General features: G+C 38.0%; 1 protein-coding gene across 1 annotated transcript; it reads left to right on the forward strand.

The window, feature by feature from the left end:
• The first annotated feature begins 400 nt into the window (after positions 1 to 400).
• Positions 401 to 9081, forward strand: LOC107586932 (ectoderm-neural cortex protein 1-like). Its single transcript, XM_016274496.1, has 3 exons — positions 401 to 602; positions 1644 to 3441; positions 8216 to 9081. Exon 2 carries the CDS (start codon positions 1651 to 1653, stop codon positions 3418 to 3420), a length of 1770 nt encoding a protein of 589 aa, XP_016129982.1. The 5' UTR covers positions 401 to 602; positions 1644 to 1650; the 3' UTR covers positions 3421 to 3441; positions 8216 to 9081.
• Positions 9082 to 15124: the final 6043 nt, after the last annotated feature.

Consider the following 15124-nt stretch of genomic DNA (forward strand, 5'->3'; position numbering starts at 1 on the left):
CATTGTGGACTGATACTAAATACCATAATGAAAGAGACTTAATATCAATGCACTGTGGTGGTATGATGGTTTAATGATATAAAATTGTAAAATGCTGTTGATTCTTTTATTTACAATTACAATTATTTTTTATCGAGTTATTATTATTATTATTATTTATTTTACCTTGTAATTTAGTAATGCTGTATTTAAAACTATTTTTAGTTTTTATAACCATTTTTTTGTAGATATTTTTAAACATTTTTGTCTTACGTTCGACAAAAATGTTTTTTTTACAAATATGCATGCATTGTGTTTCAATATCAGTCACACTGACATGTGCATGATCACTCATTCCCCGAAACACTTTCTAATAAAACGCGTCCTAAGATCACCTCCTCCGCCAGGATTGGACATTTAACGTGCGGGAAGAGGAGGAGCGACTGAGATCCACACTACACGCTCACTCACAGCTCGAATCACAGTAGTAATGTTCCCCAGCAGCGTGTAACAGGCAGCTCTCGCAGGCTTCAGACTGATCTCAGACGAGACGTCTTAAAGTAACACGCGTCCTTAAAAGTCGAATGCATACTTTACAAGTCCGTGCGTGGAAAGGAAATAAGGTAAAGTCATACTACTTTTGTTCTACTGCTTTTGATTATACGACACAACTTTACGATATATAAACGTGTATACATTGATTGTACCGCTCCGTAGACTTGTCTGGCGAAAACCTGTCACTTTAACCTTCTCCTTTAACCACATTAAATCTTTAAATGCGTTGCGATATGATCTTATGACATGGAATATCATGCACATTTTTTCTAAAAAATTTTAAGCAAAGAAAAATATATAGAATCTGTTGTAACAAGTTTAACAGGTTACTTAAGTTATTTAAACAAAAATGCACGTGTTGCCATGTTAACCATAGTTACCTTAAATGAATTCAGAATGTTTAATATATGAATATTTTCTCATGACAGTACTTGTAGAAGCAATGAATGTAGTTACTATCGTATTTTATAGTTACCGTGGTAAATTCAGGGGTCACTGTATCTTAGTTGATTCAACTTGAAGATGTTTTGGTGGCTGCTTAAAGGCTTTTTGAAAATTTGGTTGGTTGCCTGTTTTCAATGAGAATGTATTTTAAAATCACATTATTTAAAACGCAACTCAAAAAAGTAGAAATGTTAGAAGTATTCCAGCATTCGGTTTCACTCACTATTGCCCTAAACAATTAGGTTTCATACTGCGGTTCAGTGTTGGATTGTTTTATGCATTACTGAAATTATGAAATGATAGCTAAGAGCAGTAACTTTATCAGAGATCAAAGAGGAACGCGGTGATTCATTTCCCATGAATCATTAACCCTTGTACTGAAAGGGAGAACAATCTCAAGGTAAACGAAAAGCTGTAATATTTTACTGCTGTTTAACAAACGATTATGGGTTTACTGCCGTCCAAGGAGATGGTTGGTTCCAAGTTTAATTGCCCTAACTATTATGTATCCACTGTCTAATTATATGTTAAGGATTTTTAAACACTGCTGAACAATAGGCCTTCTGAGTAATATCAAATGAATGTCCACGGATGATTTGAAATGTTAATACTTTATCAAAAGGGATCTGAAAGGAAATTGTTGAATTTTTTTGTCTTTCATCCAGTTTAAAGATGTCTGTCAGTAATCACGAGAACCGAAAGTCGAGGTCAAGCTCTGGGTCCATGAACATCCAGCTGTTCCACAAGACGTCACATGCAGACAGCTTGCTTACCCAACTCAACCTCCTCCGCAAGCGACGTGTCTTCACGGATGTAGTCCTGCACGCTGGACATCGAGCATTTCCATGCCACCGAGCCGTTCTGGCTTCATGTAGCCGCTATTTTGAGGCCATGTTCAGTGGTGGCCTAAAGGAGAGTCGAGACGCCGAGGTCAACTTCCACGACTCTTTGCACCCGGAGGTCCTGGAGCTCCTGCTAGACTACGCCTACTCGGCCCGGTTGATCATTAACGAGGAAAATGCTGAGTCTTTGCTGGAGGCTGGCGACATGCTCCAGTTCCACGACATCCGTGACGCCGCCGCAGAATTCCTGGAGAAGAATCTGCATCCATCTAACTGCCTTGGAATGATGCTTCTGTCTGATGCTCATCAGTGCCAAAGGCTGTATGAACTTTCTTGGCGAATGTGTCTGGCGAATTTTGCTAATCTATACCACACTGAAGACTTCCTAAGCCTGCCCAAAGATAAAGTTCAGGAGCTTGTTTTTAGCGAGGAGCTGGAGGTTGAGGACGAATGTATTGTGTACGAGGCTGTTATTGATTGGGTCAGAGCAGACATTGGAAGGAGGCACCTTGATCTTCCCGACCTTCTGCGCTGTGTTCGACTCGCTTTGCTCCCGGAAACCTACCTGCTAAAGAATGTTGCATCTGAGGAGCTCGTCATTGGACACAAGGTGGGCCGTGAGATTGTAGAAGACGCTGTCCGTTGCAAAATGAAGATCCTGCAGAATGACGGCGTTGTCACGGGCTTCTGCGCCCAACCCCGAAAGGTCAGCCAAGCTCTCCTGCTTCTAGGAGGCCAAACGTTCATGTGCGACAAAGTGTACATGATTGATCACAAGTCGAAGGAGATCACTCCCAAAACTGACCTTCCTAGCCCTCGCAAAGAGTGCAGCGCTTGTGCCATTGGCTGTAAAGTATATGTCACAGGTGGTCGCGGGTCTGAAAACGGGGCTTCGAAAGACGTTTGGGTCTATGACACCTTGCATGACGAATGGTCCAAAGCTGCACCGATGCTCGTCGCTAGATTCGGACATGGTTCAGCAGAACTTGACCACAGCCTGTATGTAGTAGGTGGACACACATCCCTTGCGGGGTCGTTCCCTGCATCCCCGTCTGTGTCTCTTAAACAAGTGGAGCAGTACAACCCCCAATCCAACAAGTGGACACTAGTTGCCCCTCTTCGAGAGGGTGTGAGCAACGCTGCGGTCGTAGGGGCCAAAAACAAACTCTTTGCTTTCGGAGGGACTTGTGTCAACAGGGACAAGTATCCCAAGGTTCAGTGCTTCGACCCCTGTGAGAACAGGTGGACAGTCCCGGCCACTTGTCCTCAGCTCTGGCGTTACACGGCGGCAGCAGTTGTTGGGAACCATGTTGTGGTCATTGGCGGAGATACAGAGTTCTCTGCAAGCTCTGCGTACCGCTTCAACAGTGAGACGTTCCAGTGGACCAAGTTTGGTGACGTGACTTCCAAGAGAATCAGCTGTCATGCAGTGGCATCGGGGAATCGCCTCTATGTGGTTGGGGGCTACTTTGGGGCGCAGAGGTGTAAAACCTTGGACTGCTATGACCCATCAACGGACTCATGGGATAGCATAACAAGCGTACCATATTCACTTATCCCAACAGCATTTGTCAGCACCTGGAAGTACCTCCCATCTTGAAGAAAATATATCTCTGATTTGGTGAGTATTTTCTGGTATTACTGTCCAATTGACAACATTTGCTTTGAGTGCAAGCCCTCATAAAGCAGTCATTTTGTTTGTTGATGAAAAATGTCTACCCGTAATTAGTGCTGTTGGGTGTCAAATAAAGACGAAATGTTCCTTAATAGTTTGAAAAGCAATGTGGCAGTACAAATTACAGAGTAAAACGCGTCTCTTTGGGGCGTACAGGCTTTTCCAAATGCTTCCAGCATGAGCAGAATCAGGTTCATGCTTGCAGTTCTGCCTATGGCGAGGTCTGTGCCATTTTTTGCACATTGCTCCACTGAAACAGAGTATGGTTTTTCTTCCCTGGGTTGTTTACAAATCCTCCATCTTTTCTTTTAAGTAAATGTCAAGGCCTATTGTTCTCGCTAGCGTACACAGTAGCCAGACAGATAACAATCTCAAATAATGGCTTATGATGTTTAGAGAAGGTGTGTTTATTTGAGACTGAGGCCTAATGTTTGGCAGGAAGATTCAAGAATGGAGACTGGAAACTTTCAACTTGTCAGGTGGCATCTTCACCTCTTTATTTGTTATAAAACAGGCCTTTGCTTAAAGAAAAACTCTTGCTAGTTCATCTTCTAAAACATCTCTTCTTGTTTAGCACACTCGCAGCTTGTTACCGAAAGCTCAGCGCTCACTTAATGGGCGGATGCCTAGGGGAACTGCTGTTTGCCCTTCCTCAATAATAAACAGATGGTTTGGGTGGAGACGGGCAGAAGAGAGCCTGCGAGGCCCCAGATCTGCACTGCTGCTGCTGACAAGTCTCTTTTATCCTTCTTTGAGAGTGCAATTCCAGCCCTTTTGAATGTCACAAATTCACTGTTGATTTTTGCACATAATAGCCTTGTCAAAAACAGCGGAGTGAGACATGTGGAATAGGGTGCAGCTATATTTTGCAGCCAGCAGCTTAAAACTAAAAATACACATCAGAAGCCATCATCTCGTAATGGGGCGAGGAGAACAAATAGAGAAAATCTCCTTCTCTTTGATGTCCAGCGTAATATTCATACATCAGAAGAGGTGAAAAGGTTGTGATCTGCATACAAACCATCTTTTTCAAGCCAGGGGCACACAGATTGAAAAGACCCGTGTTTTTGTTATTTAGGGATCCATTAGAGCTCACGTCTGCGAAAAATGTATGCAAAAGAAAATGCCAATGAGGTTTAGGCAGCCGTTCTGTCATGCTGTGATTTTATATGTTAACCCGCACACTCTTGCTCATTAGTAAACATTGCCTGAATATTGAGATCTGGCACATAATGCAAAGAAAAGGGCGTTTCCTAATAAATAAGGTGCTGATTGGGATTGATCCGTAAGAGGAGCAGATCACAGATCAATCGGCACAGTAGTTTACACAGCTATCATTAATTCACCCCGTGACCCCTCATTACAGCTGCTGAAACCATCAGGAAAGAGCTAGAGCCAAACCACTACTTCACAATTTAGCTGCGCTGAAGAAATATTTATTTATTAGTATTATTTAAGTTTTATCAATAAAATAAAATCACTAAATAAATAAAGTTTGTGATAAATATTTATTATTCACATTTTATTTACTGCACATTTTATTAACAAAAACAATTTGATACAAAACAATGGGGGGAAATCATTGATTTGGGCAATAAACAAATGTTTTTCTTCATTTAAAGTACTATTAATCATGAAAATAGTTTTCACCATTTTTAAAATAAAGGAATTTGAATTATAAATCATTTATTTATCACTCAAACAAATAAATAGCACTTTATTTATTTAGTAAAAATAAAGACAAATAGATAAAACACTATTTAACTATTTATTTTATACCAATTGTACTTATTTCTTGGCATTATTTAAGTTTTATTAAGGGGTTTTCCATTACTTACATTTATTTTCAAGTAGTAAAAAATAAAGACATTTATTTGTTTAATAAATATGACCCAAATTTGATAAAAATAACGTCTAAATAGTCATTCCTGTTTTACCATTTGTAACAAACTCAATTGAAACGTTAAACGTTAAAAAGAAGATTATTTTTGTGAGTGTGGCTCATCGTCTCATGTGCTAAACCATTTAAAACAAAAAAAAATATTTGAGTGATTCATAATTTAGCACCCAAATATCATTACATTAAATTAAATAATATTTTATTATTATTTATTTTGTAAACACAACGCAACCAAATAGTAATAAAACAACTAAAAGATTAGATAAATGCAATAAATACATAAAACTTTGAATACTAAGACTTCAAGCTCTTAAAAGCCAGACAAGTGTTGTTGTTTTTTTGTGTGTGTATTTTAAAGTACGTGGTTGACTAGTAAATTCCAGAGTTTGGAAGAATAAAGTAGATGTAATAAAGACCAAAAAAAGAAGGTTTTTCGGTTATGGTTGCGCTAGGTGATGAAAACAAGACCATAAAATCTATTAAACACAAGCTGATTGAATCCCAGGCATGCGTTCGGGTCTTTAGACTCGCTTTAAAGGAATTTCCAAGGGCTGCAAACTGGGTCAAAGGTCACCTGTCCTGCTGCTGCTTTGGGACGGGTGAGACCACTGACTCTGATGGACCAGCACTTATACGCAACACTCAAAAGTTCACTTAACCACACTTTAAGCATTCCTGTGGTTTGCGTAGCATCGCTTCTCACATCTTAAATTAAAGTGTCTGCCACGTCCCAGAAATAACACAAAGGTATGAAATACGGGACGCTTCTGTTTAAATATAACCGCTCTGAAGCTGCTGTACTTGTGAAACCCTGATCTCTCTCAGGTAGTGTTTTTAATGCTGCTGGAGTGTTGATCGTCTCAACAACGGAAAAACAGACACTGCAGTATTGGGAGAAACAAATCGCATTTAAATGTAGTATCTTTTTCTGTCCAGATCTAAGCTTTGACCCTCATGCATCACATCTAGAACAGTATTGATTAGAGAAAGATCATTATGTCCGCCGGTAGAGGGGTTCAAACCTTTAATTACAGCAGCAGACGCATGGAAACACTGCTGGGTGCGAACCGATCAGCTGGCTGGCTTTAGCAGGTCACAGTATTATCTAGACTTTACAGCGTTGTTAACCCTGTTAAACTCTAAATCAGCTTCAGTGGTGTCAATCTCAGACTCATTATTCTTCGGTTGAGCTGTAACCGGCCTTTAGCTGGAAAGCATACTAATACATTAAAAACATTCATAGTGTTCTCTAAAATAATATATGAATAATATTTAATAATATATTTTTTATTTTAATTAAATTAATTATAGACAATAATATAATAATAATAAGCAGTATAATAATAATAATAGTGTTATTTATTTGATAAATTATTGTATTATGCCATATTGCTACATTTCAATTTTTTATTTTAAAGTAAAAAACAATAAATACAATAATACAAAAATGTAATTTTAATTACATTAATAATAATAATATAAATAAAAATTAGACTAAAATAAAAAATAAAAAATTTTGTATTTTTATATATATATATATATATATATATATATATATATATATACAGTGGGTACGGAAAGTATTCAGACCCCCTTACATTTTTCAGAAGAAATGGACAGCCCCTGAGTTAAATATATGAGTGTCACAGCAAAGGGTCTGAATACTTAGGACCATGTGATATTTCAGTTTTTCTTTTTTAATAAATCTGCAAAAATGTCAACAATTCTGTGTTTTTCTGTCAATATGGGGTGCTGTGTGTACATTAATGAGGAAAAAAAATGAACTTAAATGATTTTCGCAAATGGCTGCAATATAACAAAGAGTGAAAAATTTAAGGGGGTCTGAATACTTTCCGTACCCACTGTATATATGGTCATTCATTTTTAGCATTTTTCATTTACTAGCATTGACCTATTTATTAAAATATTTTTTTATCTTAAGTTTAAAAGATAAATATATAATAAATAAATAATAATAATAGTATCATATTAAATGTTATATCAATTAAGAATAGTGTCATTCATTTTAATTAAATATTGTATTACTTATCTGCATTTTATGTGCCATGATGCAAAATTTTATTAATATAATGCAATATAATAAAAAATACCATAATAATTAAATGTAATAAATAATAATACTCTTATAATTGTATAATATTAATTAATAATAGTGATTTCAATGTTATTTAATTAAACTATTGTATGATATATCTGCATTTTATATGTCATGTTGCTAAATATTTGTAAAAGTAAAAAAAAAAGAATATGATAAAATATTCAATGTTAATGTAATAATAATACTAAATTGTATAATATTAATTAATAATAGAGGTTATTTATATTAAGAGTTTATATGCCATGTTACTCTCTATATATTGGGTAACCTTTAAGTCAAATGGTTTTCACATTCCTAATGCAACCCAACAGATAAAATACACTCTTAATAGGTCAAATGTTCAAAAACGCATCTAAAGGAACAGCCTGTTTTACAGGTTGTGGAAAAACATGTTGTGAAAGTGGAAATTAGGCACAAGTGAACTTCATGAGCTCATTACCTACATGTTTCAGGGGATGAAACGTGTTTAACAGGGCAAGAACAGTTTTATAGTGCTTGTTTTAAAGCTCTTCTGAAATGAAAAGCAGCTTAACATACCAAATGTGATCTCATTAGTAAGTGTTTGTAGATTGCATGTAGTTACAATCGCATACATAGCATTAGTTTTGTGATGCGCCTGGTTTCTCAAACTAATGTGAAGGATTGTAGGTGAACCATGTGGAGTTCAACGTGTAACTCATTCCCTGTTTTTCCATCCTCAGATCTTCCGGCGTTCTCTGGAATGCAGCCGATGTTTCCCCCCCACGAGGCCTGGGAATGCCGGGGGAGGGGAGACGCTTTTCCTCCTTCACATGGACCTCCCGCTGGAAACCAAGCCTTAGGTCAGTCGAGTGGGTAACCATGGCAAACGGATCCCGTCCCAGCTCACCGCGGCCCTGAAGAGATGCAGAAAGCATTGTGAACGCATGTGTACATAAACGTACTAGACTCAACTCTTTAAAACAGGTTATTTTTAGCCTGAGGTTCCACACTTCAGCGTCTCACACACTAACACGGATCCTGCTCGGTCATAAATCAAGTAATAAATAACTCTTGCCTCTGGTTACTCACTTCAGCGGATGCAACTGGGCTCATTGTGTTCTTAGTAGACTTGGGTGACCTTTGAAAGAGGAAATGAACCCAAAATTGTAGAATGACTAGCTAGGCTGTGCTGCCTTTTTATATAGAATGGTTTTTTAAAAATATTGAATATATTATTACGCAAGAATATTCAAAACACTTCTCTGATTAGCACTGTATTCTCGTTATAAAAGTACTAGACAACTAGCCAGGCTGGGCTAATAAACAAGTTTGGATGGTATTTCACCTCCAAATGAAAAGGAATTAAGCCTGTTTGCATTGTGATATTATTTTCAAAGCAATTAAAGCAGATTCTCATTAACGTAATGCAAAAATGTCAATACCATCGTGGAAAAGAACAAGAAAAGTATTAAGTATTTAAGCACATCCAGATTTTCATGAAAAAATACTTAAAAATCCTGGACAAACTACAGTAATGTGGAAAACGTCCTCAATTGCCATGAAAATAATGTCAAAAAAGAAGAAACGAATAAGAAATTTGATTTTTTTGCATTGTGACATATTCGGAGCAATTAAAGGGGTCATTTTTCCTTTCTCTTTGGAGTGTTACAAGCTCTTGGTGCATAAAGAAGATCTGTAAAGTTGCAAAGACTAAAGTCTCAAATCCAAAGAGATATTCTTTATAAAAGTTCAGAGTCAGCCACGCCTGCCTAAAACGGCTCGTTCTAACACGCCCCCACATGTCTACGTCACAATGTGGGAAGATTTGCATAACGCCGCCCAAATGTTCACACAAAGAAAGAAGGCGTATCTTTTATTCTCACTGTAGTATTGTTGTTGATGTGAAAGCGAAACTACTTTGTTTGGCCTTCCTAAAGAGAACGATATCCGCTTCGTCATGCCTGGAGCTGATCTGTGCTGGTCGCTGAGGAAATACATCAACTTCGCGCTGAGGATCGCCGGATCGGCTTTCACCGTGAACAAAGCGGAGTCCAGCCCGGGGTCATCACATGTGGTTGCCGCAAGCCCGCCTGATGCTCCTTCGTCGAATCCGCCAGCCACCGCTCACTCAATCCCGCTGTGTGTTTCATGGTGAAAGCGAATCTATTTTGTTTGGTCTTCCAAAAGAGGACACGACTAGAAATCAGTGGTTAAGTTGTATTTACAACACTGTTCCAGAACAGTTAAATCCAAATATTCAGATGTGTGCAGCACATTTTATGGAGGACTGTTTCCTGATCCTGGGAGAGTAGACTACAATGCCGACTGTTCTGACTCACAGACTGCAAGTACTTTTTTCATATTTAAAGATTCAAACGTGAGTTTTGAGCAGTGTAGAGTAGCGCTTGTTGTTTGTCATTTCTCCGATCACAAATGCAGACATGGTTTTATGTTTACGCGGCGCGATGCAAGTCATTATAATCCGTAATTATGTCCCCACTGGATGCAACAAATGCCTCGTTTGTAATGGGTTTTAATGTTTTTGTCTCGTTGCGCCGGGACACAGCATCACAGTATGGTAAGGGGCGTAACATTTCTGTCACATGCTTGAGGTATTCGGCCAATAACAACGCACTGGATAGCTGGCCAGTCACAGCACACCTCGCTTTCAGACCGATGAGCTTTGTAAAAATGGCGCGTTTCAGAAAGGCGGGGCATAGAGGAGAAACAATAATGTACAGTATGTGGAAAATGTGTTTTTTAACCTTAAGCCGCATAAACAAATTTCATTACACCAAATACACAAAATAATGTTATTTTTAGCAACATCATATGACCCCTTTAAAGCACATTTCCCCCCTAAATTCTCATTACCGTAATGCAAAAACATAATTGCCATAATGATGTATATGTATAATGACGCATATGCAGATTTTATTTGAACAAACCTCAAATAAATACTTAATGCTGGACAAATTATGGTAATGAGGAAAACACCCTTAATTATCATGAAAATAATGCCACAGTGTGAAAAAAAAGAAAATAAAGCCTGGTTTTAGATTGTTTGCATTGTGGAATTATTTTTTAGGGCCATTAAAGCACATTTATCCCTCAAATTCTAATTACTGTAATGCACAAAAAGTCATTACCATAATGAAATAAATAAAAGAATATATAATTTAAATAATTATATTGTGGAAAGAAAAATATGGTAATAAAGAAAAATGTTCTTAGTTGTCATGAAAAAAATCACAATGCAAGTAATTATGAGAAATTATATTTCGCATGAAGACAACAAATGGGATGTATATGTATAATGACGCATATGCAGATTTTATTTGAACAAACCTCAAATAAATACTTAATGCTGGACAAATTATGGTAATGAGGAAAACACCCTTAATTATCATGAAAATAATGTCACAGTGTGAAAAAAAAGAAAATAAAGCCTGGTTTTAGATTGTTTGCATTGTGGAATTATTTTTTAGGGCCATTAAAGCACATTTATCCCCCAAATTCTAATTACTGTAATGCACAAAAAGTCATTACCATAATGAAATAAATAAAAGAATATATAATTTAAATAATTATATTGTGGAAAGAAAAATATGGTAATAAAGAAAAATGTTCTTAGTTGTCATGAAAAAAATCACAATGCAAGTAATTATGAGAAATTATATTTCGCATGAAGACAACAAATGGTTTTAGATTGTTTGCATTTTTTCAAGGAAATTAAAGCAGATTTTCCTCACAAATTCACATTACTGTAGTGCAAAAAAAGTGGTTACCACAATAGGAAAAAACAAGAATATATTATTCAAACTGTATTTATGTGTACGCAGATTTAAAGCCTGGACAAATTACAGTAATGATGAAAAATATTCTTAATTGTCATGAAAATGTCACAATGCAAAATAGGCTTCATTTTATTTCTAAAAAAATTTGTCACGCAACTGTAGGATAACGTGTAGTTTACAATGTGAATGACATTTACTTAGTTAAGGTGGCTAAACTACTAAAGCCGTGGATTCCTTCTTAATGGTTTTGTGCCAAACCTTCAATAAACCATTTTCAAAGTGTACCAAACCTGACAAACTTCTTAAATGTTGTTGCCGTACTTGTAGCCTTGATTATGTTATATTGTTGTATGTACATTTGCGAAGTATATTGTATTTTTAAGTAGATTTTGCACATTGTGTCCTTCTCACTGTTGAACGGTCAAATACACTCATAAGGGTGTTTTCTTAAACATCATTAGAATGTGTTGCCTAGAGCCAAAGAAAGCAGCACATATAGAGACATGTTACCAGCTAAATGCTGCGTTATTGTGAAATGTTTGTTTCTTTGTCGTGAAATGTCTTAATTTGTGTACAATTTTTTGATATCACTGATTCTTGTTCTGTTTTTTGGACATTTAATGCCAAATTATTATTGTTTCTAACTTCTGTCAGTCATACAGTAGGGTGTATTAAAGACTTTTTTAATAAAATCTCGGTCAAAATGCTAAACACGTGTTCTTTTATTTTGTAGAGCGAGGATTGGATTAGTGGATTAGCATGACTAGGATCCGCTGAGTGACAAGGAATGTCTCGCACCTTTCACAACTTGCTAGATACGCTGGAATTTTGAAATTGTCGGTCACACCCAGTTGATTTTAACTACAGAGATTTACAGCCGCTTCAGAAGCCTGGAGTGTAAAGTTCAATTTCTCTGCACAAACTGTACAAGTTCATGTGTCTATTTTAGCTCAGAGATGGTCTTCAGAATCAAGGGTGTGTGTACATGTCACAGCACCAGCCGCATTCCTTTCATTCCCGGGCAGGTGTTTTTAGTGGAAATGCCAACGAATGGCACTGAGACTCCAGACTGCATTCCTTTGCCCAGATTGTAAGGAAGAGATCTGTCTGTTGAAACAGAGACATAAATTAAGCCAAACTACTGTTTATCGCAGTAGTAACCATTTATTTCAAAATGTAAAATTGCTTTCAAATTAACTTTGGAGAAACTGACCAGATTCATCCAGAGGCAAAACCCACTTCTGATGGTTGTAGGACCACTAATTAAATGACAACGCCTTGTTCTCTCACCCTCAGGCCATCCAGGATTGTTTCTTGATCTAAACAGATTTGGAGACATTACATCACTTGCTCACCAGTGGATCATCTGCAGTGAATGGGTGCCGTCAGAATGAGAGTCCAAACAGCTGATAAAAACATCACAATAATCCATATGACATATTTGTTTTGTACTGTTTTTACTTGTAAACGGTGCTTGATCTATGCAGATTTCTCTCCTGATTCAGACAAGACAACTTTTCCACTGGATAAAGTAATATTATGGATAAAGGACTCGTATTTTGTCCAAAAGCAACATTTGAAGTTTAAAATGTTTTAATGATGGATTTGTTTTATTACAAACATGCAGCTTTTCGCTTCACAAGACATTCATTGATGGACGGGAGTGGTGTGGAATATTTGTGGATTATTAAGGTGTTTTTATCAGGTGTTTGGACTCATAGGCACCCATTCACTGCAGAGGATCCATTGGTGAGCAAGTGATCCAATGCTAAATTTCTCCAAATCCATTTTGCTTAAGAAACAAACTCCTCTACATCTTCGAAGTATATTTTCAGCAAATGTTTATTTTTGGTTGAACTATTCCTTTAAGATATCAACGTTCAGTGATACAATCAAACATTCCTATTACATCTCAAGCAATTCAGTTATTTCCAGCTCCAGGAGACTGGTTGAAAAAGACATTGATAATGAAAGTAAAAGCTGGCCTGATGCCCGCCAGACACATAAGTTATGCATGTGGAGGTCAAAAGCCACGGATCCATGCACTAATAGAGATGCCAGATGGGAGAAATACCTAAAAGCAGCTCGGCACGATCCCATGGGGAAGAAAATTGGGATGTCCAGACAGATGTCTTTGTAAAAAACGATTTTGCAACTACTAAAGCCCTTGCGATAAATAGCATGACTGTTTCAACTCGAACAGAAAAGTTAACTAATTTTGCAGTTGGCTTACAATTCCTTTTTCGAAGTTTGAAGGTTATTGAGATAATTTTAATACTTTTAGATCTACTAAATATGAGCAAAACAGACTGAAAAAATGTCTTTGCTGTTTATCCTCAGTTTTAATGGACAAAAATTGGTTGTACAATATCATATATTGCATTGCTGGCTTTGGTGTACTGGAACAATGGAAAAAGGCGGCAAAAAATAATCTTCATTCATCACAAGCACCGCATTCTAAGTGCTTCAGGTGTGAGCGCAGATGGGAAGCAGCATCTGAATGAATGCAGCCAAACACAAAAAAGGCACGGGGATTGAGACATCTTCCTTTCAAAGGGATCCTGGCAGGATGTGTGCGGGCACTAGCGTGTTTTTGTGAGACTCCTCAAAAGCTCCATTGTCATGCAAAATGAAAAACCACTGAATTCAAAAAGATTCCGCCGCCGACGCAATTAATGCGCTGTGCATAAATAGACGTTTGAAACTTGGCAGAAGACAAGAGGACTAGCCAACGCGGTCTGGAAAGGAAGGACCATCACAGCGTGGACAGAAAGAGGGGGCGGTTGGCGTAGTCGGCTTCAGTGAGTGTAGTTGGTTAACGCTTGTCGTAACCCTGTGAAGAAATGGTGCATTTGGGTGGAATGGACACTAAGGGGGGAACAGGGGTCGAAACCCCCCCTTCACCTAAATACTGGCGTGTGTCTGCCAGGCGGATGCGTGCAGCTGGGGAGTCTCCAGGAACACAAAGATCCTGCATTAGTGGACAATCAGCTTCCAATGGTTGCCCCCCCATAGGGATCTTACCTCGAGGGTTTGGGCCAGAAGTGTCCTTTCCAACCGCCCACTTCCTCAGAATCTGTAAATCAATGCACCAACACAAATGTTATTTCGCACCCAGCAGGAACCTCCGGCAAAGCACATCTTGTTTCTTATCCTCAGAAAAAATTAGACCCCTTAGGCTCTGTTCAAGCTGAGGTTTATTGCCCAACCAACACAGCAACTCCCATTCCTTAAGAAATGCAAGAAATTTGTTGTTGTCGACACCGGCAGACAAGTCAAAGCATCACGTTGGTAAAATGTGGCCACAAACAGATGCAATTCAGGTCGTCTTTGACCACAGGCAGCCCAAAGTCTGATGTCTAGGTGCATCTGTGGTGTCTTGGCACAGGTACTTTCCTTCAGTCAAGTCATGATGTGATCTGTCTGGAACGTTGATCACCTTGATTAAAATGTGTTGCTAAATAACTAGTCTCTAACTCTTAATTAAATAACTTTAAACACACACCCGGAGCAGTGGGCAGCCATTTCTTGCTACGGCATCCAGGGAGCAATTGGGGGTTTGGTGCCTTGCTCAAGGGCACCTCAGTGGGTGTTGAAGGTGGAAGAGAGCACTGGTCATGCACTCCCCCCACCTACAATTCCTGCCGGTACTGAGACTCGAACCCCCGGCCTTCGGGTTACAAGTCCAACTCTAACCATTAGGCCATAACTACCCCTAGTTGTATTGTTCGTCAGTACAAACCATGATGTTGGCTTGACAAAGCCTTGCCTGAAAGGCAAAAAGCCTTTAAGATAGATAGATAGATAGAGAGATAGAAAGATTATGTCAGTTTTAAATGCATCAGTACTCAT

This window comes from Sinocyclocheilus grahami, unplaced genomic scaffold (genome assembly GCF_001515645.1).
Source record: "Sinocyclocheilus grahami isolate Dianchi unplaced genomic scaffold, SAMN03320097.WGS_v1.1 scaffold87.1, whole genome shotgun sequence".
Taxonomy (NCBI): domain Eukaryota; kingdom Metazoa; phylum Chordata; class Actinopteri; order Cypriniformes; family Cyprinidae; genus Sinocyclocheilus; species Sinocyclocheilus grahami.